This window comes from Calidris pugnax, unplaced genomic scaffold (genome assembly GCF_001431845.1).
Source record: "Calidris pugnax isolate Ruff unplaced genomic scaffold, ASM143184v1 scaffold69, whole genome shotgun sequence".
In the NCBI taxonomy this organism is placed as follows: domain Eukaryota; kingdom Metazoa; phylum Chordata; class Aves; order Charadriiformes; family Scolopacidae; genus Calidris; species Calidris pugnax.
Window position 1 is genome coordinate 7716191 of NW_015090859.1, and position 23830 is coordinate 7740020.

The 23830-nt window shown below is 38.1% G+C and overlaps 1 protein-coding gene across 2 annotated transcripts in view; it reads left to right on the top strand.

Moving 5' to 3' along the window:
- Positions 1–671: 671 nt before the first annotated feature.
- The window catches only part of NALCN (sodium leak channel, non selective), a 251707-nt gene continuing 228548 nt past the window's right edge, over positions 672–23830 (top strand). The window contains exons 1-3 of one of the 2 annotated variants that reach the window (XM_014944224.1): positions 672–732; positions 9307–9453; positions 11783–11965. In XM_014944224.1, the coding sequence (XP_014799710.1) occupies positions 9346–9453; positions 11783–11965 (291 nt within the window). In that variant the 5' untranslated portion in view covers positions 672–732; positions 9307–9345. Of the gene's footprint in view, positions 733–1698; positions 1766–9306; positions 9454–11782; positions 11966–23830 lie in introns of those variants that run through there. The other variant, XM_014944225.1, reaches the window with a different exon arrangement.

A 23830-nucleotide genomic window follows, 5' to 3' on the forward strand; every position in this document is an offset into this window, starting at 1 on the left:
CCGGGCGCGGACCTGCTGTGCGGCGCTCGGCTCGGTAGCGCGGTGGGCCCCGGCTCCTCCCCGCCCCTTTCCCCCGGCCCCTCCATCGCTGGAGACCGCCCTGGCTCAGCCGGTGGTGCACAGGGAGGGGACGGGCGCGGCGAGAGGCCTGGCCGGTTCCGCCGGGGATGCTGGGGGGGGGGGACCGGGCAGGGGGAGCGGCGGCCTCCTCATGGCCCGGCCTCAGCGTCCTTCCCCCGCGGTGGGATGGGGCGCTCGGGGCCTGCCCTCCGCCGGCCTGCCCCCGGCCCCCCTCGACATCCATCCCTCAGCTTCCTTACTGAGGCAGAGCAGGGCCCGTGGGGCGAAGAGGCCCCTTCATTTATCATAGGCCGGGGGTGCGCTCATTTTATCGGGGAGATGGTGGTGGGGTGGATGGGGGGGCCGAGGGCCTGTGGGGAGCCGCTTCCCCCGGGAGAGGTTTCACCTGGTTTGCCAGCAGCTGGGGTGGTTGGAGAGAGCAGCGTGCCTGGGCCTGAGGACAATCTTATTGCCCTGCAGTTTTGGTGGTCTCTACGCTGTTCATCAAGTGGGGAGAGAGGTGCTTAACATATTTTTTTGTTGGTTTGTTTGTTTGGTTTGACATCTTTTTAGCTTAGCGCTCCCGCTGATGTCAGAGGCACGTTTCTGGAAAGGATGGAGCTTTCTGATGGCCTTTACGGGCAGATACAGCTTTAAGTCAGCTGTGATTTGGTCAGTTACCTGTTGTTGCTTTCTGAGTCACTCATAAGGGGTATAGTCACAGGGACAAAATACTGACTAAATGCTATTTTAGTCTTTGGGGGGTTTTGTCTTAAGTGTCTTCAATTTCCTGTTTCATTTCATTGTCCCTTTCTCTTTTCATTTCCTTCCACAGCAGCCTCATTGCATCTGCCCTCTAAGTGACCAACAGAGAAATAATACATATTAGCAATGAACTAAGATTTGCTGCGTAAAAAACAAAGTTAAGAAACTTTAATGGAGGGAGAAAAAAATTACATTTCTGTGAGTTGGTCTCTGTGGCTGTTAAAAGACTCCAGCTCTGCGCAAGTTCATGGCTGTACCTTTAGGGACTTAAAGGAACAGTTGGGGGAATTTTTGTGCGATCGTTTCAGCTTGGTACTGTGTTTTAAAATAAAATTTTAAAGCTGTAACAATCAGCATGTCCTATGTGCTTTAGAATTTTGTTTGGTGTCTCTGTTATATTTTTATCTGAAGTTCCGCCCTTTGCAGTTCATTCCCATTTAAGCTATACCTCCTGGAAATACAATTTACTCTGTTTTGACTTATTTCTAGCTTCTGGACATTGCTGGTGCCATGGGCATTATGTATATCTATGTGGCATTCATCCAAACGCAGGTCTTGAGTCACAGAGGTTTCAGGTCTTAAACCTTCACCACAGGAGATCAGCAGTATCAGGCAGTGCTGTAGGGAGTAAAGGGCTACTGGACCAAGTTCTGGAAGAGGTGTGGAGTCTCAGATTTTCATGGGTTAGAATGTCATTTTAAGGCATAAGTATCTCATGATGAGATAGAACTGTTAATGGCTTCTGAGGGTTTGGGTTTCCTCCCCGCCCTCCAGGGTATTTAGGAATTCAGGCAGTTGAAAACAAGATTTTTGATGTGTTAATGAGTAAAATGGAGGTATTGCATTCACAATTTATTTTTATTGTTACTAATAGAATAATCCCATGGTTGGAAAATGACTTGGATGTCCTGTAGATTTCGAGCATGGAATCTCTTTGGAGGTAAAGAGCAAAGTCAGCCAAATATGGGCATTATGAGTTGAATCAAATTTTATTTCTCTTACAGTCTTTTTCTGCTCTGCCTTTCTTTAACTCTATAGCCTCTATGACCCTGCTTGAGAGGAGATTGGACTAGAGACCTCCTGAGGTCCTTCCAACCCGAGTTAGCTTATGAATCTTTGATCTCAGTCTTCTGTTTGTTTTGGTTTTTTATGTTGTGGTGTTGTTTGTTTTTTTTTTCCCCAAAAATAAAGACATTGGGTTTGGCCTTTTCTTCCTGGGGCATTCAATCCTGCTTTAGCAGGGGAGTTGGACTGGATGATCTCTATGGTCCCTTCCAACTCTAAAAATTCAGTGAAATTCAGTGAAGATGGTAGTACAGTACCAAAGGTTATGGCTGCAACTTCTTCAAACTGTCCTGCCACAATGGGAATGTGTATCACACATAATAATTTTTTTGTTTTAAAGGAAAGATAAGACAATAAGAAGGAAGAGTCCTAATTTTGTTTTCAGGATTTCAAGTTTGAAATATATAGGTGTTAACTGTTTCACTGGCAATTTCTTAAATAATGGAAAGGGAAGAATTTGAGAAGATGATCTAGGACATTCAAATTTCTTAAATAATTATTTTAGCAAAAACTGTAACAATGCTAAAAGAATATAACCAGTATTTATTTTAATTTTTAATATGTTTCAATTTGAATTATGAAAAGATGTGTATACAAGGTTCTAGGCACACTAACATGTAATTAGTGGTTCAACAAAATCCCAGTGACATTAAAATAATCACTTAAGCAGGCATGCTGCCAGCTATCAGCCTACAGAGAAGCTCCTTTCCACCCCTGCATCATTCTGGGAAGGATGCCCTCAACCCTTTCTTTAAAACCCTGAAAAATAGATCTGCAGTATTCATAGCAGGTTACTGGGGTATTTTAAGAGAGCAGACAGGGTGCTCGTTTGCAAAGAGCAACGTGCTTCTACCTGCCCCCGTGCTTTCGCAGAGGGCTACAACACAATTTTGACCTGGAGATGAGTAGACCACGAAAGCAAATCTCAGAATACTGCTCTCGTATTTTTCGCAGCATGATTCTTACTAAGCCTGTTGCTGCACACCTGTGTCAGCTACGGGCTCTTAAGGCTTTCATATAGACTACATTGCAGTAGACTAATCTTAGGGCAGCAAGTGCTGGGTAGGTGGCCCACAGTTGAAGTGAACTTTTGAAGTAATCTGTCTAGCTATTAACCTGTGCTATGTATCCAAAAAGGGAATATATTGCCATCAGTATATTCTCTACATATAATTACTGTGCATTCAGTGGCCATCATTACATTTAATAACTTTTATCAGCCATTCTGACAGAGGAATATCTAAGGTTGTATTTAAATATAGGGTTTGGAAAGCTGCCCTGTTGTCCAGTCATGCCAACAGCCAACATGTTGGAGGGAGACCGAGGGTGCTTGCCACTCTTCTGCTTTGGTTTCCACTGAGAGAAAAAGCTGGTTACTTGTGCAGGAAAGTAGCAGCTTCATGACTGGATGTCTCCCTCCTTTCAGGATACTTGGGGAGCTGGGACTGTGAGATGTGAGAGGGTACCTACTCTTAAATAGAGAAGTAGCTTTTGAGTACCTTGATCTCTACTTTGTATGTAAAAGAAGTGATGCGGTGGAGTATGCCGCGGTGTGGTCTAACAGCCATTTGAAAAATCATCTCTAGTTATTTTTTCCTTTCAATCCAGTTTCTTAATTGAAAAATGTCAAAAAGCAAACTGATTTTATTTAAAAGTATTAAGTTCATTATCTGGCTGTATCATGGCACCCTGTATATGTGCAGGTTCTTCAAAATTGTACCTTCCAAATGTGAGAAGGCTTATAGTGAAAAGGACTCGTGGTGTGACATGACATGATAGTAGTGGTAGGCTGTATGTCTGGCTCACATGAGCTCTGCTTTTGTATGCAATGTGATGTTTGATCCTGTCTGAATTATTTTGGCTAGGTCTGAGAGGAAGAACTTGCATCTAAGAAATAAATACTGTGTGAGCATTGTCCTTGGCCAATAATAAGATAAGACAAGGGAAATGGGAGCAAAGAGCTAAGTCTGGGTACCTCTCTGTTTTCAGACTAGATATTCTTACCTTGGCAGCCTTAGGCAACTGTTAAACCTTCCTCCATCCATGAACCTCAGCCTGGTATTTCTGGTCTGTGATCCTGTTAGTAAGTATCAGCTGTTCTTTCCTACTTGTATCCAAATGATTTAAAAATGCGAATGTAGCTGATTTTTGGAATATTTCCTTCAGTATATCTTCTTTGTGAAGAATCTTGTTTGGTTTTAATAAATACTGAAGTTAGGTCAGCTATTAGCAGTATGCTGTGTTCAAAATAACAAAGGGATCTTTTAGGACATTTTATGAAATGCAATAACAATACCACACAGAGAGAAACAGTACTGAAATAAGTTTTTCCTTTAAACTTATCAGGACTTAATAGCACCCATAGTGTCATGTGCTATATGGTTGTATCAATTGAAATTGTGTTTTTACCCTTCTAAAATTAAGTATATCTCTACTGTCATGTATATAACTTGTTCACTTCAAATATTTTGCTACACGAAAGCAAATATTGAAATGCCATTCACCTGTAACTGTGCCCAAAAGCAGGGATGGAAGAATGTGGGGATGGAGGGAGCAGACAGTAGAGAAACTGACAGTTTGCTGAGGGGCAGGAGAAGGCTAATTGAGAAGAAAAAATGAGCACTTACATTTTTCTTGTAACCATATGATGCATACTATGGTTAAGAGCAATTTCTTCTTTATGGTAGCCTTTAGTTTGGTTTCTTTTAAATGTATAATGTGGGAATGGTATTTTGTCATCATGCTCAGTGTATGGGTATTCATGTCCTTTTCCTGTCCCCCATTTTACCTTTCACAGACAGTAAAAGGTTCAAAGATAATTATTTTCTTCGAAGTGTATGTGCCACTTTGTGTGTCCCAGTTCTGGGAAGAGTTGGAAGGGGAGTTGACATTTTCAAAGAAGAAAGAATTGGTGTTGAAGAGAGTGCTTTTAGGTGGTCAGCCTTGGGAGGACCTTCGGGCAGTGCTCATGTGATCTCAGGTGACAGTGTCAATAGGCAGTGAGCAAGAAGTATGTTGGAAGCCAGACATTGCTGATTCCGAGAATTTTTCTGATTTTCAAACTTTCTCCACAAGTCATAGGTAGAAATATCTGCTTTATTTACCTGTTTGTTTGGTTGGTTTTTGTTTCTGTGAAGTCATTTTTCAGCTGCTTTCTTTGTCTATGAGAGCATTTATAAACATGTTTTCCTGACTTTGTGATAGAGATCTCTTGAGCAGATTATGCCGTATACAGTGAGTTTGCTTTATAAATGAGACAGAGATTTCTCAGCTTTTGATGTGTAGGATCAGCCACTTTTTTATATTTGTCTTTCAATTTTTGTAGGAAGTGCAAACTTCCATCAGCAGGAATGTCTTGTGGTTAGTGTGGATTCACAAACTGGGATTAGACCTTCTTCAGACTTTTTTTCCCAGGTGCACAATGGGTCTTAAGTTCACCAACTATTGTGCTAATATGCTTTCATTTCAGCAGAAGCTGCAAATTTAGTGCTTGGTGGGGGCTTAGACAGTGTAGTGGTTGCTGAATATATGTGCAAGTTCAGAGAGAAAAGGGTGACCAAATGGATCTGAAGGGGCTCAGCGTGTGAGTAATTTTCTATTTAGTTTTCTTCCTTTGTCTTTTGTCTTTGCTTCTAAAAATAGAGGAGAGATTTAAAAACTGAGGCACTGCATTCCTCCCAGAGTAGGTTGACACCTGTGCTGTGGATTTTCATCACTACTGTAAAGAAAATACTGCAAAGAAAAGTGTAGTGGATGTGGCCCCAAAACTCTCTGATATTTTCCTGTCTCAAAACCTGTCTGCCCTGCACCCAATATTTCTTAAAAACTCTGGAGCTAGAAATACATCCTAGAGAGCGTATAAAGCCTTTCATGTTTATAACAGGTTGTGATCAAAGAAAGACTTAATGATGTGTGTCAGAATCAATGTGGGAACTGCAGGAGTGGGTTTGTAGTCGGGGTGAGGGAGGACTCCAGCCTCCCCATTAGCACAGCTTGGTGTGGAGCTCACTGCGTGTCAAATGCTGGGAGGAGCTGGTGCACAGCACCCTTCCTCCTCCTCATCTTTCAGCTGGTTCCCCCTTGCAGAAACAGCAGCAAAAGGGATTGTAATCCAAGAGTCAAAATTCTTTACACACAGGGCAGAAGCCTAAGACTGCACTGGGCTTTGTGTTGCTCTACAGTAACAGATACATGTAAAAGCTTCTGTGTTCCGTGGAAAAATATAAGTACTGAAAACAACAACAACAAAAATTGCATTGAAGCTTGTGCTATACTTCAAACAATCTTGCTAAAGACCATTTTCAGAAGATTCTTGGTTTCTGCTCTTTATTTTGCAATTTTTTGTGGGCATTTCTGCTCATTACAAGTAAAGTAAACAAGCTAGTTCTTATATTCCATAAGCATTTCATCCCTTCCATTGGATTTATATACATGGCTATCTGTTTATCCAGGGCTTTGTTTTAAAAATAAGAACTCTGATCTCTTTAGTCACAACAGTTAACTATGTGAACTGAATTCATTATGGACATCTAAAGTTCATGGTATTTTCTTCTCTGGATCAATTTAAAAAAAAGGGAAAAAGAGGCACTGGGTAATGGGGTAAATAGGAATTTCATTAGAAGGATATGGCTAATCTCCTTACACATCAGATGTATAAATAAGCAATACAGAGAAAAGCATAAAAATAACAGAGCTTCTCTAATAGCCAGTTGATAATTATCTACTTTCTTCCTCAAATGGCCATAGCTTGTTATTTAGAGTGTCATTTATTTAAAAAAAGATCCGTAATGGCTTGTCAGTGTTTCATATCCTGAGCCTTTTGTCATATTTATTGATTGTACGTATCTTATTGATCTATATTTATTGGTAAATATTTTCTTAAGAGTGTAATAGGAGTACTGTCACAGCCATTACCAGAAATGGTAAAAATAAAATTATTATATTGCTAATTCACTGATTAGCTTTTGAGTAACAGCTTCCAAAGGAACATATTTGCAAGAAACATTTTAGAAAGTGTCTTTTTTTTTTTTCTAAGTTCTTCAGATATGCAGCTCCCAAGACATTGCAGTAAATTTCTTATCACTGTGCTAAATGTAGCCGTTTTAAGGCTTCATGACCTCAAAAAGTACACCAACATCTCTGAGGCTTCAAGCACTTCTAGTTATGCTTTGGTCCAAGCAGAGAAAATAGGTCAATAGAATAGGCTTAGAAATAAATAGGAGAAAGCAAGAAAAATTGCTAAGAGGAGGAGGTGGTGAATTCAGTTATAATAAAAGTTGGAGCACGAAGCTTGAGCAGGATTAAGAGAATGTACAATTTATATGGGTATTATTTCAGTCTTGATATGTTAGAGAAAGGCTATTAATCTATAATGTTCCCTTTACATTATTTGCATATTTTTAGTGACAGCTTACCAGTGTCACTGGTACTAAGCTTGCTATGAGTGACCAACACAAAGGGGTCAAAAGTTGTCCCATATCTTGTGTGTTTAAATGATTTCTGTTTATTTTAAAAAAATCAATTATTGCATGATGTCACCACCTGCTGGAGGGCATCAGTCCAAGACCTTGACCCTGTTGCTTTATGGTCTATACAAAGACAGCCCAATGGTTCAGGTTTTTAAATATTAGATAGGAGGTAGGAGATAGGTGAATATAGGCAGGAAAACGCAAGGTTGTACTGACATAATGAGCAGGAGTTTTAGTTACTGACAGATGAGAAAGAAAGTATTGGAAAAACTTTGTAAAAGCTTGCAAGGAGCTCATGTAGGGCGCATGTCATGTATGGAGAGACACCATGGAAGAAACCACAAAAGCACTCTTCTGAAAACGTAGCAAGAGAATTAGAGAGACAGGAGCTGGCCTCTTGAATCTGAAAGAGAGAAAATAGATTGAGTAGGGGTAGACTCTGAGGGATTGGAAGAAGATTAATAGGTTATGTTTGCCATAATAGCTCAAACAAGAGACAGCCAAGGATGTATAGCTGTGTAGTGTTTGCATATGAAGCAGCGACCTGTGTGGTGAAAAGACCAGCTGAGACCCAGCACATGGGCACTTCTGCAGTCCTGAGCCCAACTGTTTCTTCCAGCTAATTGAGGATAGTGTCTCTTGCATTCGTGTTGCAGTCATCACTGTGATAGTTGGGCCTGTAATTACCAGGGCTTGTAGTGACAGGATAAGGGGGCAACACTTCTAAACTGAAAGATTTAGATTGGATATAAGGAAGAAATTCTTGATGATGAGGGTGGTGAGATACTGGAATGGGCTCCCCAGAAAAACTGAGGATGCCCCATCATTGAGAGTGTTCGAGGTTAGACTGAATGGGGCTTTCAGCAACCTGATCTAGTGAAAGATGTCCCTGCCTGTGGCAGGAGGATTGGGTTAGATGATCTTTAAAGGTCTCTTCCAACCAAAACCGTTTTATGATTCTATTTTATACTAGTTTTGATGAACTTTTCGAAAGTTCAGTGTTACCTACAAACCACACAGAGTAAAGCTACAGAACAAGGTCCCAAGGTCCCAAGATCTAGCTTTCTCCTTCACTTTCCTGACAAAAATCCCTAAGGGATTGTATGTCATGAATGACAGCTCTGGTGCATGTCCTGTACTCCCAGCTGTGCAGGCTGTTCCTCCTTGGAGGAGTCTTCTTCATCTTTTTGGGCTCTGTGCACCGTGTCTGCAGGAAAGTCAGTAGCAAGCTCTAGCCCCCCTTTCTGCTCTTGTAGTGTGTCTGGTAGTTGTGGCTCACATCTCTGAGTGTACAGCAGGCTCAGTCTATGCCATCCACACAGAAATGTCCAGACTTGGCCTGACCTTGTGGAAACGACACGTTTTCCTCAGAGTTTCCATGTGCCAACACAAGCCCCAGAGATAGCCAACTAGCTGGCTGTTGGATAGGTAATTGCTAATGTAAAAAAAGTGTTAGAAAAATACACGATAATAGTAGTATATAGCAAAAAGCCTTTTTCTGATTTCAGTAAAGAACATTAACATCTGTTGGCTGCTTAACATTCTCTGTTTGCCTTTGGCTTGTTGGGCTTTGTCTTAGCCTAGTGTAATAAATGGAAATGTCACTATTAAATTAAATGGCTCCAGGTCAAATCCATCCAATGATTACTCTAGGTTTAAGTTCACAGCAATAGCATTCTTTCCATATCACAAATTTTCTGCCAGCGTTACTAAGCTTCTGGTAATTGTTTGCATTGCATACCTTTATGTAAATTTTTGTAAACTAACAAGAGTCATGTCAGTGATTTATATAGGCAAAGGTTTTTAATAAAATGAAGATCCTGTTAATCAGTAAGTACAAAAGCAGTTTGCATGAAAACAAAACGCTTTGGGTTATTTATAAAACTGTTCAAAATGCATTGTAAAATGCTTTTAGTGAATTAATGTCTTCTCCTTTTTTCTCCCCAAGGAGGTTTCATGATTATAAGTAACAAAAGTTAACTTCAGGATGCTAAAAAGGAAACAAAGTTCAAGGGTGGAAGCCCAGCCAGTTACAGATTTCGGTCCTGATGAGTCTTTGTCGGATAATGCAGATATTCTGTGGATTAACAAACCAGTAGGTATCTCTTTCTGTACTTACTAATTTTAAATTAAATGTAGTTTGTAGTGTTGAAATATGAATTCCACAAAAGATTCTGAAATATGTATTTGTCAGAAACAAGTACTGAGCTACAGTTGCTAATCTACCAGAGTATTTTTGCAAAAAGTCCAAAACTAAATGAAAAGGTTTTGTTTGGTTGTTGTAGACTCATGGGGATGATCAAGCAATATTTTCTAACCAGTTCATCTGCTGATTGTTTTTAAACAGCCATCCTTTCAATGTCTCTGGTTCCTAACGTGTTTATTGAAATTAGAAGTTAAGTTCATAAAATGAGCTTTTGAAAAGGATGTCAAAAGGAACATTGTTAAAGTGGTAGCCAGCAGTTAGCACTTTCGACTTTCTAATTTCTCCTTTTATATCACTTACTAATATAAAATTGTGTTTTGGCTGGTTATTTCAAAGTACAGTTCACATTTTTTGTGGTATCACATAAGCTACAACCTGCCCTAAGCAATTGATAGGTGTAAAAGTGTCTGGCAACTTGAAACTGATGAAAGCTTCTTTAAAAGTGGACTTATTAATAGAATGTAAGAAAATGCCTTTACCATGTAAATATGCTTATTATGATTGAATTGTTATTCAGCAGTCAGTGTGCATCTGAGATGTCTATATTTTGAATGATTCATACTTTTGCAGAAAAGGCATTTTTACATTTCTCTTAAAGTAGTGTATAAATTTTTACCTTGTAAAAGTCAAATATTCTGAAATAATACACATTGTTAGCAATACTTTTATTTAGTGGAACAGCCTTTGTGGCATGGATGCTAGATCCCCTCAGCTTTGCTGCTGAGTTTTAACACCTAATTTACAAGACAACACCCATATATTAATTCATGAGAAGTAATCTTAAATAGAATTTTCATGTTGACTGCTGTAATAAGCTCAAAATGTCATTGCAGAAATATCTACTGGGTTATTTACCTATGTTTTTCAGCACACTGTACATGATTTTGATGGAATGATTTTTTTCTTGTAACACTGATAGACTAGTCATATATTGCTTAGCGTGTATAATAATGTACACATTTTACTGCAGCAGACGTCTTTTTATATCAGCCACACTTTAGTATTTATGTTAAATTTTTCAGTTGAAACAAGGTTTAAAACAAAGTGGATATTAATGGGATATAAGAGATCGTTCATCAGGAGCCTTCCACTTCCAAATTATTAATTTGGGCTTAGAGCATGCAAATGATAGAGCTATATAATTCAGGTCAAATATCATTATGCTTAGGTGAGCATACAGTGAATATTAAATTAGGTGAGTATTCTTAAGTCTTTTTGTTATCAAAAGGTCTGAGGTGATCTAAGTGTGTTTAGAATTTTTCCTCAGATGGAAAATTGCTATAAATACACTTTATTTCAGTGCTTTTTATTTGGAATATTTTTTACTTGCTGAAGTGTCTTTTTTTTCTTCTTGTTTTGAGTGATATGACCTTACCAATTCTGATTCATTTCACTTGTCTGGCTTTAAGATGTTTCAATGGTGTTTTGATTTAAAAGCAAAAAAATCCAGCCTTAAACCCCTGTGTTGATACATTCTACCTTTTTGTTAGACCTCCTGCTGTGACTGGCACTGAATATCAGCCTTATTAATAACGATTGTTGTGAGACAGAGACTTGTGTAGTCAGAGAAAGGAACAGTTCTCTTACAGCAACAAAACTTGTTTGGAACAAAAGTGAACTCTGGTATTAAGAAGTAGCTTTCTGTGACATGGTCTCTTATATTTATTGTTTTCATAAATGGAAGGATGCTTGTAATCCTCATGCCTCTTACATAATTTTTGCAATTTATAACCTGATTTAAAAATCAGTTCATCTAAATATGGAACTAAATTTTTCCACAGATATTTTCGTTCAACACATTCACCAAATTTATAACATCAACTGATTCCACATATTGTCTGCACATAAATATGACAAGTTTCCATTTGAAAAGAAACTGGATTACAAAAGTTGCAAAGTAAAAATTACAGAATCCTAATTCTTAGTTTTCTGGCTCTTAATTCTTGGTTTTTGAATTATGCAACCTCCCAAATTAACAAATAAAATTATATATGTGTGTATGTACACATATATATGTGTGTGTGTGTATAAATATATAAAAAGTCAAGAGTACTTATTTTTGGATGAAGACCTTTAACAGGTGGATCATGATGTAAAAGAAAAATGCAAATGTGTGTTTACAAAAAGTGCCAATACAAGTTATGGAGGCTGAACATTTAATCTTTTTTTGAACATCAAAGCAATCTCCCATTGTCTTGTGGTTGTTTTTTTTTTTCAGTGGGTACACTCTTTACTACGAATCTGTGCCATCATCAGTGTTATTTCTGTTTGTATGAACACTCCAAAGACCTTTGAACATTATCCTCCTCTCCAATATGTGACATTTGCCCTTGATACTCTACTGATGTTTCTTTACACTGCAGAGATGATAGCAAAAATGCATATCCGTGGGATAGTTAAGGTAAGCTTTTAAACAGTGTTCTACGTGTGATTAAAATAGTTATCTGAATATATGCTGGTGACATTTGATCTTTATTTTTTAACTTCTCAGCTCTTTTTTCTGTGATTGCTTTTAACTGCATGCAACACCATGGCATATAAACTGAAAAGACAGATTGACAAAGATGCAGCTTTACTACGCATGTAATCCCTCCCAAATATAATACCAACATTCATAATAATGCTTTCCTGCTAAGAAATAGGTAGTTTCATTGTATTAATATAAAGAATGAAAGGAAAAATAAGATAAGTACACATTAGCAAGAATATTTTGTAAATTTATAGAAATCCATATATGGACTTAGAACTTTGATTTTCATTTCAGAAGGCTGGATGTGGAGTTGTGTGGTTACTTTTTTTAAATAAGAACATATGTCTTACTGTGAGCTAAATGAGAAAGTTATCTCGCTTTACTGAATTGTTTTTCTTAATATAATGCATGTTGATAAATAAATACTTTTGTTATCCTGTGTTTACTGTTGTTGCTGGACTAATTTGTATAAGTAGATATGATACTGGAGAATGTAAAACTGCAGAATTTTCCAGTAATCATTATTTTGTAGCATTATTTTACTGATTGTTTCCGGTCTTCTACAAAAAGATAGAAATTCAGCTTACATACAGAAAATCCATCTGCTGACATTATTGGCAATACAGCTATGTCACTGTTGCACGGAACAGCTAATCAGCGTGTTATCCTTCCCTTTCACTCCTGAAAGGACTGGTGACTCCAAAGACATCTGAGGTTGTACTTAGTTCTTCAGTGCTTCAGTTTGGAGATAGCATGTGTTGTTCGCTGCCCAACTGAGCTATTATGTCATCATATCTAATGAATATTAATAGTAAAAGTCTCATCAATATTAACATTAAGAAAATTTTCTGAAATAAGATGATTCTGAGAAGATCTTCATGTGTTGCATGAGGGCAGAGTAGTCCTTTGTGAAGTGCTATTTCTGGCCACTACCTGTATTTTCTTATTCAGAGATGTCCGTTAAGCATGTGAAGATGAGGACACTGGGTCAACATGGGGAATTAGTGACCAGCATGCACATGTGAACAGTGTGGGAAGAACAAGTTATTATTACAACCAGTACAGACTCTGCAAAGAAATGGGCACATAGATACTAATGCTGAGAGAGGGAGGGGTGGCCAACAGTGTGACTTTTGTACGAAGCTTAATTTCTCAGCCTTTGTGTATGGAAATACCAACTTCGCTCACAGTCACCACCTAGGGGCTATGAATAATATGTTGCTGCATATTCTAAACATCTTTCCCTAAACCTAAATTTGTGGGTTTGTGGATAGAGAAGAGAAGAGAAGAGAAGAGAAGAGAAGAGAAGAGAAGAGAAGAGAAGAGAAGAGAAGAGAAGAGAAGAGAAGAGAAGAGAAGAGAAGAGAAGTAGTTGGAAGGGACCTACGTTGATCATCATCTGCCTTACCACTTCAGGGCTGACCAAAAGTTAAAGTGTGTTGTTAAGGGTATTGTCCAAATGCCTCTTAAACACTGACAGGCTTGGGGCACCGACCATCTGTCTAGGAAGCTTGTTTCGGTGTTTGACCACCCTCTCAGTAAAGAAGAGCTTCCACATGTCCAGTCTAAACCTCCCCTGGCACAGCTCTGACCCATTCCCACATGTCATATCACTGGAACCCCGGGAGAAGAGATCAGCCCCTTCCTCTCCACTTCTCCTCAGGAAGCTGTAGAGAGTGATAAGGTCACCCCTCAGCCTCCTCTTCTCCAGACTAGGCAAACCAGAGTCCTTAGCTGCTCCTCATAGATGAACTTACCTTTGATCATCATATGATGAACTTGTCTTTGAAGCGTGCCTGATGTCTGTCCACACAGAATGAATATCTCTCTGTAGTTGGTTCCATTCCCATAATTCATGTTATATGTGTATAATCAACAATGCAGATTATTTCATTTGCACACTGCTATCTTACTCTTCATTTAAATACAGTAGAATCGATTAGACATAACCATTGTTAGGCAAAGATAGATTAAGTAGAATATGGCTGCATTTACTGTTATTTTAGCAACTAAGGATTTGCTTACAGCTTAATGTCTTGTAGCATTCACTGGTGAATATAGTTACACTAAACTGCTTTAATTGGCGATATTCATGGAGTCACAGAATAACTTAAATTGGAATGAACCTCCAGAGATCATCTAGTCTGACCTGCTGCCCGAAGCAGGTCCCGTTTGATCAAGTTGCCCATGGCGTGGGTTGTTCAGGTGAATCTCAGACTCCTCCAAGGATGAAGATGCCACAAGCTCTCTAGACAGCCTGTTCCAGTGCTTGACCAGCCTTGTGCAAAATTTTTTTTTTCCTAATGTTTAATCAGAATTTTCCATGTTCCAACTTGTGTCTTCTCTTATCATGAGGCAGTTCAAGGAGATGTTTGCCTCCATCTTCGCTATATCCTCTGATTCTGTAGTGTAGACAGCAACAAGGTCTCCCCTTTGCCTTCTCTTCTGAAGGCTGGACAGAGCCATGTTTCTCACTGTCTCCTCCTGGGTTGTGTGCTCTGATCTTTTTGGCAGCCATCTGCTTGCTCCATTGTGTCTATGTCCTTCTTGTAGTGGGCAGCCCAGAACTGCACTCAGCTCAAAATTAGGTCTCACAATTGCTGAATAAAGGGGAAGGGTGGCTTCACTGAATCTGGTGCCTACACATCATTCATTTGAATTAGAGAGAACTATAGGAGAAAGGTATGGGCTTGTGTCATGTGTAGCAGCTTTCGTAAAATATTAGAACTGGATTAGCCTTTTTTTTTTTAGCTGTTAAATTAGAGCTTTTTTAATATGTTACCTAAATGTTTCTTTGAATTCTAATCAATGAATAATCCTTTTTTAGTGAACTATTTGACTTTCTGGATTCTAGGGAAAAAATGTTTGAATATTATAACTCCTTCAGGAACATAGTGATCCATGGACTTCCAAAGTTAGTGGCAATCAAAATAAAATAAGGCACTGTTTAGAAACCTCTTAGCATTTACTAAAGATGTTTGTATATCTTTATATAAGAAAATTTGTTTGTGAACTGTAGTCCTAATTTAAGTGCATTCAGGACTTTTAGTGAACGTAGGCATATAAATGAATGTATTGCCATATGGTTCTGCTGAACTTTACCATAAATCAGTATTTCTGTAAATGCCTGTGGGATTGCCATGCTAATAAACTTTTGAACCATGATTAATGCAAAATTTTAGTCCAAAGAGAAATCTAAATTATGGAGAAGGTAGGCACCATCCACTTAAGTCCCAATTAATAACAATGTAAGTATAGCTCAACTAAGAAGATTTTGAAAATGTTAAGTCATGTCTAATTAACACCTCCTGAGGACAAATGAGAAACTTACTTCCTTTGGTTCCCAGGGGCTTTTAGAAAAGGAAAGTAGTTTCTGAAAATCCTAGCCTTTTGTCTGCAAAAAGTTTCCCTTTTCCCTATGTAAACTCAGTGACAAAATGAAGTGATGTATCCATCCAAGTATTCTGTTACTCCAGAAGGATAAACTGAAATGTTCCTGTGAGATTGTGCTTTTTATCACTCATGTTTCCCTCTGAATAACTGTTGCCGTGCTAGTAAAATCTATTCAAAATTTGGGCTGTCAGTGCCTTGTGAGTGTTGTTTGTTACTTGTTCCATTTGCGAAAACAATCAATACAAAGGACTCTTTGAATTACAAGGGCACTGCTCATATTGATACCCACCACCTACAAAGAAAATAAACACTGACATTTTTTGGCAAGGAGCACAAAATACAAATATTAAAGAAACCAGAAGATCACAGTATAGGATATATCTACTAGAGGGTTGTAGGTCATTTTGTTTTCAAAACAGTATATTGATATTCCTTATTATTGCTGTCATACAGTGTTACGATAATAGGTGTTGACTCCTCTGGAAGAACTGAAGTGGGTATAAATGTGCAGTCTAATGGATTATATTCAGTATATAGGCATTACCTGGGAAAAAAGTACAGAAAGTATGATAATCCTTGAACTCGCCTCTGAAAAATGAAATGCAGACTATAATGTCTTACTGATTGAGATCTTTTTAAGTGCAAAGTTCTAGTACAGTCTGCCTGATGTTGGCTAGCTGCATTATATAAAATGTGTCTACAGTACAGTAAGACAACTGATAATGGTTTGTGAAGTTTTATATGAGGTAGAGAATTAGACCAAATCACTTTGTTTCTTACAACATATTTTTATGCTTGCAATAAACTGTCTTCTAAATTGAAGAATGATGACCTGTGCTAGCACTCACTGTGAAATGGTGAAGGAAAATTCTGTGTACGCAGTATTAAATCTATTTCAAATAGAAGAAGTCAGTAAATATCTAATGTCACTGACTAGAAAATAACTTTCATGAATACTACCTGGCCTCCAACTGAATAGAATCATAGAATCATAGAATCATTCAAGTTGGAAGAGACCCTTGGGATCATGGAGTCCAACCATCTACCCTACTCTACAAAGTCCTCCCCTACACCATATCCCTCAGTACCGCATCTAAACATCCCTTAAACACAGCCAGGGATGGTGACTCCACCACCTCCCTGAGCAGCCTGTTCCAATGCCCTATCACTCTTTCTGTGAAAAATTCCTTCCTAATGTTCAGTCTAAACCTACCCTGTTGGAGCTTGAAGCCATTCCCTCTCGTTCTGTTGTTAATTAATAGTTTGATGCCATTAAAAGTTAGATGTTAATTATTTCATCAAGGTATTCAAGTAGTTATAAGAGAAACTGTTGTGGCTTACTGTTTTGGTTTGCGTTTAACCTATTAGGCTTTTATGAGCAAATAATTTTGAATACGGATTTCAGTCATGAAAATATGCTGTAATCAGTACAGCAATATTTTAATATTATTTTAAAAAAGTATTGGATACAAGTTTTCATAGTTACTTATTTTCTCTGCAACCTTTCTATGTAGCTCACACATTTTAATGATTTCAAAGCATTACAAATTCTGCTCTCAGAGTACTACATGAATTAATGGATGATGTGACTTAGCCACATCAATATTTTTGTTGGAATAGCTTAGGAAGCATGTTAGCAGATGTCTACTAAATTTTGTTACAGACACATATTAAAAAGAGCTAATGTTTTAGACATTAAAAATTCTGATCCCTTTAAATTTAATTGAAAAAAATTAAAAAGATTAATGGTAAATTTCACAGACTTTCTACGCATTAAAAAAAGCTGTGGAGCATGTAAAATAAAAAGGGCCATTTTAATAAAATGGTGAATGAGGTTCTTTTAATGTTACTACATACATCTTATTTCTTTGTCTCAGACCTAGAAACATTATATATAAAGTACAGCTCTACGTCAGGGGTGACTGAAGGTAAGAATAAATGCCAGGAGACTTCTTGACTTGTTAGAACATCAAAACATGGTGTATGGAGAAAGGCTATGTATTAACACAAATTTTACATGAGACTTGACGACAGCAGAATAGTGTAGATTTTAGAAATAATAATGTTTCAATTGAATGAAATAAAACTTCTATTTTTAATTATTGTTGTCACTAGTGCGCGAACAATGGCCAATCATTGTCATGGAGTTAAAAGTCTCCCAGTCCAAATGTAGCGTCCAGTAATAATTCAGGGGTGTTTCAAGAGTTTACTTAGTGTAATTTTATTTTTTATTCTCTCATGTAAGATGGAAATGCATTCATTTATATCATCTTCATGGTGTAATGTTTTCCCCAGCTATACTTAGGTATGTCTGTTCAGCAGGTAGAGGTTGAATCATGGTTATCGTGAAACACACAGCCCCACTGGTACTGGGGTGACTGAGTAATGCAACGTAGTGTCAGTGATTTAGCAGAAGTCACGGATCTCTTTTATGTTGGTACAGTGAACAGTAATGGGTTTGTTATCAACTCACAGAATACATTTACTTCGACAATCACTTTTTTTATGCTCTAAGTAATATTTTATTAGGTCAGAAATACTCTGTGCTACTTGGAGTTTATCAGGAAACATATAATAAGATGCTTGCCAGAATACCCGGAGTATGAAGAGTTGCAGACATAGGCAAAGTCTAGGAAAGTGACTAACCTGATTCATTGGGATCTTTAAACTGGATTTTCCACATTTAGCTGAAATGATCTTGATTTTACTGCCAGTTATGGGTGGCTTATATTTCTATAAAGAATCTAAAAGTTTAACATTGTGTGTAACCATAATATGCTTCTTTGGTTTTGTGAATGAATACACAGCCTTCTAAGAAATAAATGCAATTTTGGCCACTCCATTACCACACCATTCACCAATGTATAAAATGTAATAAATTTAGTGCAAGTTACTGAATTCAATCTGACATTGATATTTTTATGGTCTCTTCACTTAAGAATTCCATTTTCTTCAATTGATCTTAGGTTTGTTTACATAATTTTATGTCCCGGAATGTAAATAGAGTTCAGTGACTCTTTGGTTCTGATTTCTTTCATGTTTCAGGCTCCGTGGTCAGAAAGAGCTCTGGTATAATTAGCTGCATCAAGGAAGTACTAAGAGTTTAAATGAAAGCAGATCAATCTCCTTCACTGTATCTTGAATAAGATTTCAGTTGGTCTCCCAATTACACGCCGTTTATGTTTACTGATTGATTGGCAGGCTTCTGAGAGCACCATGAATCAACTAATGTTTCTGTGTGTCGAAATAGTTAATGAGTCAACTTGTAACCCAACCCACAAGACTCGCAGCCCCTCAGAAACAAAGCTCACTTTTACGTGCCATATGTCACTTCTGACCATTGCTGTATGTACTTGACACAAGGTCTGTTCATTGACTCAAGGAAAGTTTCCAAAATGATCTCATTGAAAAAAGGAGGTGGGGTGGAATATAGAGAAAGATAACTCTCAAGCCTGAAACAGATGTGACCCTAGATGAGCAGCAGACTTCTGAAAGAAAGCAGGGAGCCTAACCTGCGATGGAAGGACTTTGTATTTCTTTTAATCAGTGTGGTGCAAAAAGTACCTTCTGCTTTCTAATAAGGTGTCTTATGAAGGTCATATCACATGGGTATGAGCAAGGTAAGAGTACCTTACTTTAAAGGTATCTTATCTTTATTAGAACTTTTTACTTTCAGCTTTTGTACTAACAAATGGAATAAGGAGAAAGAGAAATATTCCAGGTAAATGACTTGTATTAAACACACTGGTGGCATTATATAAATTAAAATAACCAAAGAGGAAAATGTGCCAGAATCTGAGAAACTTTCAGGAAACTCTGTCCATGATAGAAAAGAATTCACGTTCACAACAACAAAAAGGAACCAAGTAACTGATGTCTCAGGTGAAAATCCAGTCTTTAGGGAATGAGAGATGAATAGATATTGTTTCACTCTTGGACACTGAGGATATGTGAAATTACCTTCATTATACTGCATCCTCGTTGTGACTTCTAGTCACAATCATGATGGCGTTAGAAAACCTACATTGAAACCATGCTGTGAAAAGGAAGCATGGTTTATCCTGTTCCTTTGCTAAGAGTAACACTGTAAAATAAAAAGTGTGAGAGTTCTGCATTCTGCCAGTTGAAAAAGCTGCCTTTTACTATCATCATGCTGAAAATTAGAATTTTTTTAATATAGCACAAATAGTGCACTGAATTTAATAGAAATATCTTTCTTTTCACTGTGCAGTTGTGACAAGTCAGCTAACCAAAATGATTATAGGAAGTCAGAAGTAACGGTCCTTGACATTTCCCCCATTGTTAAATCAATTACATTCACAGTAAAACTTTTGTACTAACTGAAGTAGTTGTGAGTGGATTTGTCAGACTTTATTTTGGTAGCGCTGAGTGCTATTCACTGACTTCAGTACTCCTGCAAGGGGCTGCAGTGAGTGGTTGCACCATGAGCTTTCAGCTCTCTCTCAGTGAGTTCATGAAGGAGCTGAAGCAAAGCTCAGTCTTCCACCAACTCAGTCACCAATAGATGGGAGCCGTTTCCTTTACTTCTGTCCAGTACCAGATGCAAGTTAACTGAAATCAGTGGCTTTCAGCCGGGTGTTTCCAGGCAACATTGGAATCATAGAATCATAGAATTGCCTAGATCGGAAGGACCTTTCAGATCATCTAGTCCAACCATCAACATAACACTGACCAAAAAAAAAATAATCACTGAGCCATATCACTAGCCACTACTTCTACCTGTCTTTTAAGTACCTCCAGGGATGGTGACTCAACAACTTCCCTGGGCAGCCTGTTCCAATGCTTAATACTCCTTTTGGTGTAAGAATTTTTCCACATATCCAATCTAAACCTCCCTGGGTGCAACTTGAGGCCATTTCCTCTCGTCCTGTCGCCTGTGACGGGAGAAGAGACCGACCCCCACCTCTCTACACCCTCCTTTCAGGTAGTTGTAGAGAGCAATAAGGTCTCCCCTCAGCCTCCTCTTCTCCAGACTGAACAACCCCAGCTCCCTCAGCTGCTCCTCCTAAGACTTGTTCTCCAGACCCCTCACCAGCTTCGTTGCCCTTCTCTGGCACCTCATTAGCTGTGTTCAGAGATCACGTTTTCCTTATCATTTTTCTGATACGTGCTTCAGTTGCTGTAGTTGCTGTTTTTCTGCTCAAGAGGAGAGAGTCGAGGATGGCGTAGGTGGGACCCTTACCCAAGTCATGTGGGCTGTGCACTGTACATGCAGTTTTCTGTCAATTTAAGGAACTTTCCACCTGTAGTGCAAGCAGTGTGAGGTGAAGATGGGCTTTTTAGGCTGTAATGAAATATTCTGTTTGCCATGAGAAACGGGGGCCTGCAACTGTTTCCCGTGGCAGCTGATGTCCATTTACATTTTCTGCTTTTTTATCTTTGCTTGCACTATTAGATTTTTGGTCTTAAATAGAAACAGTTTTAGTAGAATTCATCTATGCTAATTTGAGGATCTGTGATTGTCTGTAATTAGTTGTTTGTGTATAAAGTAGGCCCTTCCAAGAGATAATTTCTCTGGTCTGATTTTCTCCATTGACTGAAAGGGAAGCTTAAAGAGCCTGGGCTGGATGGTGACACCTGGCCTTTAGGTATCTCACAGTGAGCAATTACTCTCACTCGTTACTTACAGATTTGTTGACAGTGGACATTACAGAAAATATACAGGCAACTGTATGCCAGCTTCTTCTATAACGCTTATGGCATTAACTCATTTATTGTTAAATGAGTTTCTTTCATAATTATCCTAATTGAGAAGTTTGTCTAGAGTTATGGATTACAGAACTGGTGTTGGATTACAGACCTGTTTACAGATAATTAATACAGTATACTTAATAATAAGATACTCATTAAAGTATCTGTTTTGTATGCTTTTCAGTACTTTTAAGATTAAACATTCCACCTTCAGCTAAGAGGAATGGCGAAATCACAAAATTAGTTTAATTCTTCTTGCAAATCATGGAAATATGTGGTGAAACACTGTCAGCTGGCTCACCAGCCTTTAGGAACTTTGTCAAGGGAGCTTCTGCTGCATTACAGACTCAAAACAGAGACGGAAATTCTGAAATTACTGAAATGATGTGATGTATTCCCCATGACATATAAATGAGTTAAGGATCAGGAAGTTGTGTTGTTTTCAAAGGTCAGGCAGTAAAACAGAACATGTGGCTCCTGCCATCCTGTGTCAGCATGCCCTGATGTGCTCGTGATGCCCAGTGGCGAAAGCTCAGTCTTGGGATGTGCCAGTCACAAACAGGAGCAAGAACCTCAACCTGGAGGGCAGGGGCATAACCACCAGAATCAGTGGCAAGGATGAGAAAATGTCAAGATGCTTTGATTAAACAGAGAGTAATTATGTGGAGGGAAAAAACAGAAGGAGAAAACTACTTACCTGTGGTAGTAGAAAGCTCACAGAGCAAACATGAAATAAGGCCCAGTTGATTTAAGATTTAGTTTCCCCTTCGTCTCTACTTCTTGAGATTATAAGGTGAAAATTATTTGTTCTTATGAAAAAATCTTTTACATACCTATATTAAAAATTACAGTTCTGTACTATGTATAGTGCTGTTGGAGACCTCGGTGTGTAGTGCAGGTCCCGTGGTATTCTGTGTTGGGAACAAGTATATTATTTCAAATTGTCTTAACATTTAACTGAAAAAATACAGGAGTATTTTGGTGTTGGCAGCTGTGATTGATAGCTTTAAATATTATTTCATAGCAAACAATATTGATAGCCATTATTTGAATAAGACATTCAATCTACAAAAGTTGATTCTTCTGTCTCCCCATTTTCCTGTGTTTGTCTGTTGCTGTTTTGCTAAACGCGTATGTCCATTGGGAGGACATCTGTTCCCAGCCTTCTGGGATCGTGTTGCTAGTGAAATGCTTCGATGCTGTTTCCAGTCACAGGAAATTAAAAAAATTACAACTGATTATCATGAGGAAAACAAATCCGAAGTTGCCTGCAGCATACTGCTAGTTGGGTGTTACTGCCTGTGGGCCAGGGGAGGTTAGAGACCATGGCACTGGAATCTACGCACCTGTTTCCATGGTTACTTGTGCCTGGTTTTGTTGGAGTGTTTATTACAGGAAAGTAATGACTCATATTACACAGTGGGGCTTTTTGCACCATTTTTTTGCATTAGAGTATTAGAAAATCAAAGACATTTAAATTACTTAGTGAACTTACATGGTTCATACATTCCTAAAATAAAAATGGTCGTTTTTCTAACCAGTCAATGGGTTATAGAAACTTTTAGTAAGAAGGTATTTTTGGGCATGGATTGAAGTGTGTGTCCATGTAATACTTAGTGACTTACCATGGTGATCAAAATTTAACCTTAATGTTGCTAAGAAAAAATACACAACATACTGTCCTTCATAATGTATTTAAAAATTGCTCTTTCAATATACAGACCAATTAGATGAACAAAACTTTACTTTCCAGTAAGGTTGTTTTTGTTTCCCTTTCTAATAGCACTTTCAATTATTTATGTTTTTCTTCATGAAAGCAGCTGTTATCAAGAGATATTTTTACTGTATCACTTCATGTCAGGGTAAAATGACACATATACTGGGATAGCAGTGAAATCAGCCTATTAGATAACATGTTACATATTCAGGTAGGATGAGAGAGAACTTAATCCCTAATGTACTGTGTTGAAATTTATATTTTCAGGGAGGCCTGGTATAATTAAACAATATGTTTTATTTATTATTTTTTTTTATGCCCATGTTGTCATCTCTCTTTATTTGAGAGAATAAAATAAGACATCAAGATGAATAAATTGTAATGACATCCAAATCCCTGTGGAAGAGAATAAGTACATTTCTGTGCATCTGTATTTTCATGAAAATGATGAAATTTGAGTGGGATTTTTAAGGCAGTAAGCTGAATGTAAAATTTCATTTCAAAGTATTGTGTTCTCCACCACTAATATAAATATTGCATTCTTACAGCTGTAGTAAGATTGCTATTTCAATAAACTTTTCCTGGTTATCTGTACTATAAAATGGATTCTCCAGCTTTTATTAATGCTAATCACCAAATAATAAAATGCTCATTCTGAAAAGTGCCTCCTTCTTATCTATTCTAATTTTCATCCTTGTGGCTTTTTTTCTGTTGAAGGAGAGCTGTGAATGACAGTCATAAATCTGAGTTTTGTCGTATTAGATGAGACTGTTTGCCTGTCAAATCGCCCTATTCAGTCTCTAGGCAATATTCCATGCTTTGGAGTGAAAGCTTTCACCTTGAAACATTTGGATACAAATCCGCCCATCGCATCCACCATAAACACTGAAGCTGGGGGGAGGGCAGAATACTGCTGGATGAAACACAGCAGTGTTTAACACACACCACCTTCTCAAGGCTGCAGAGTACTTCCA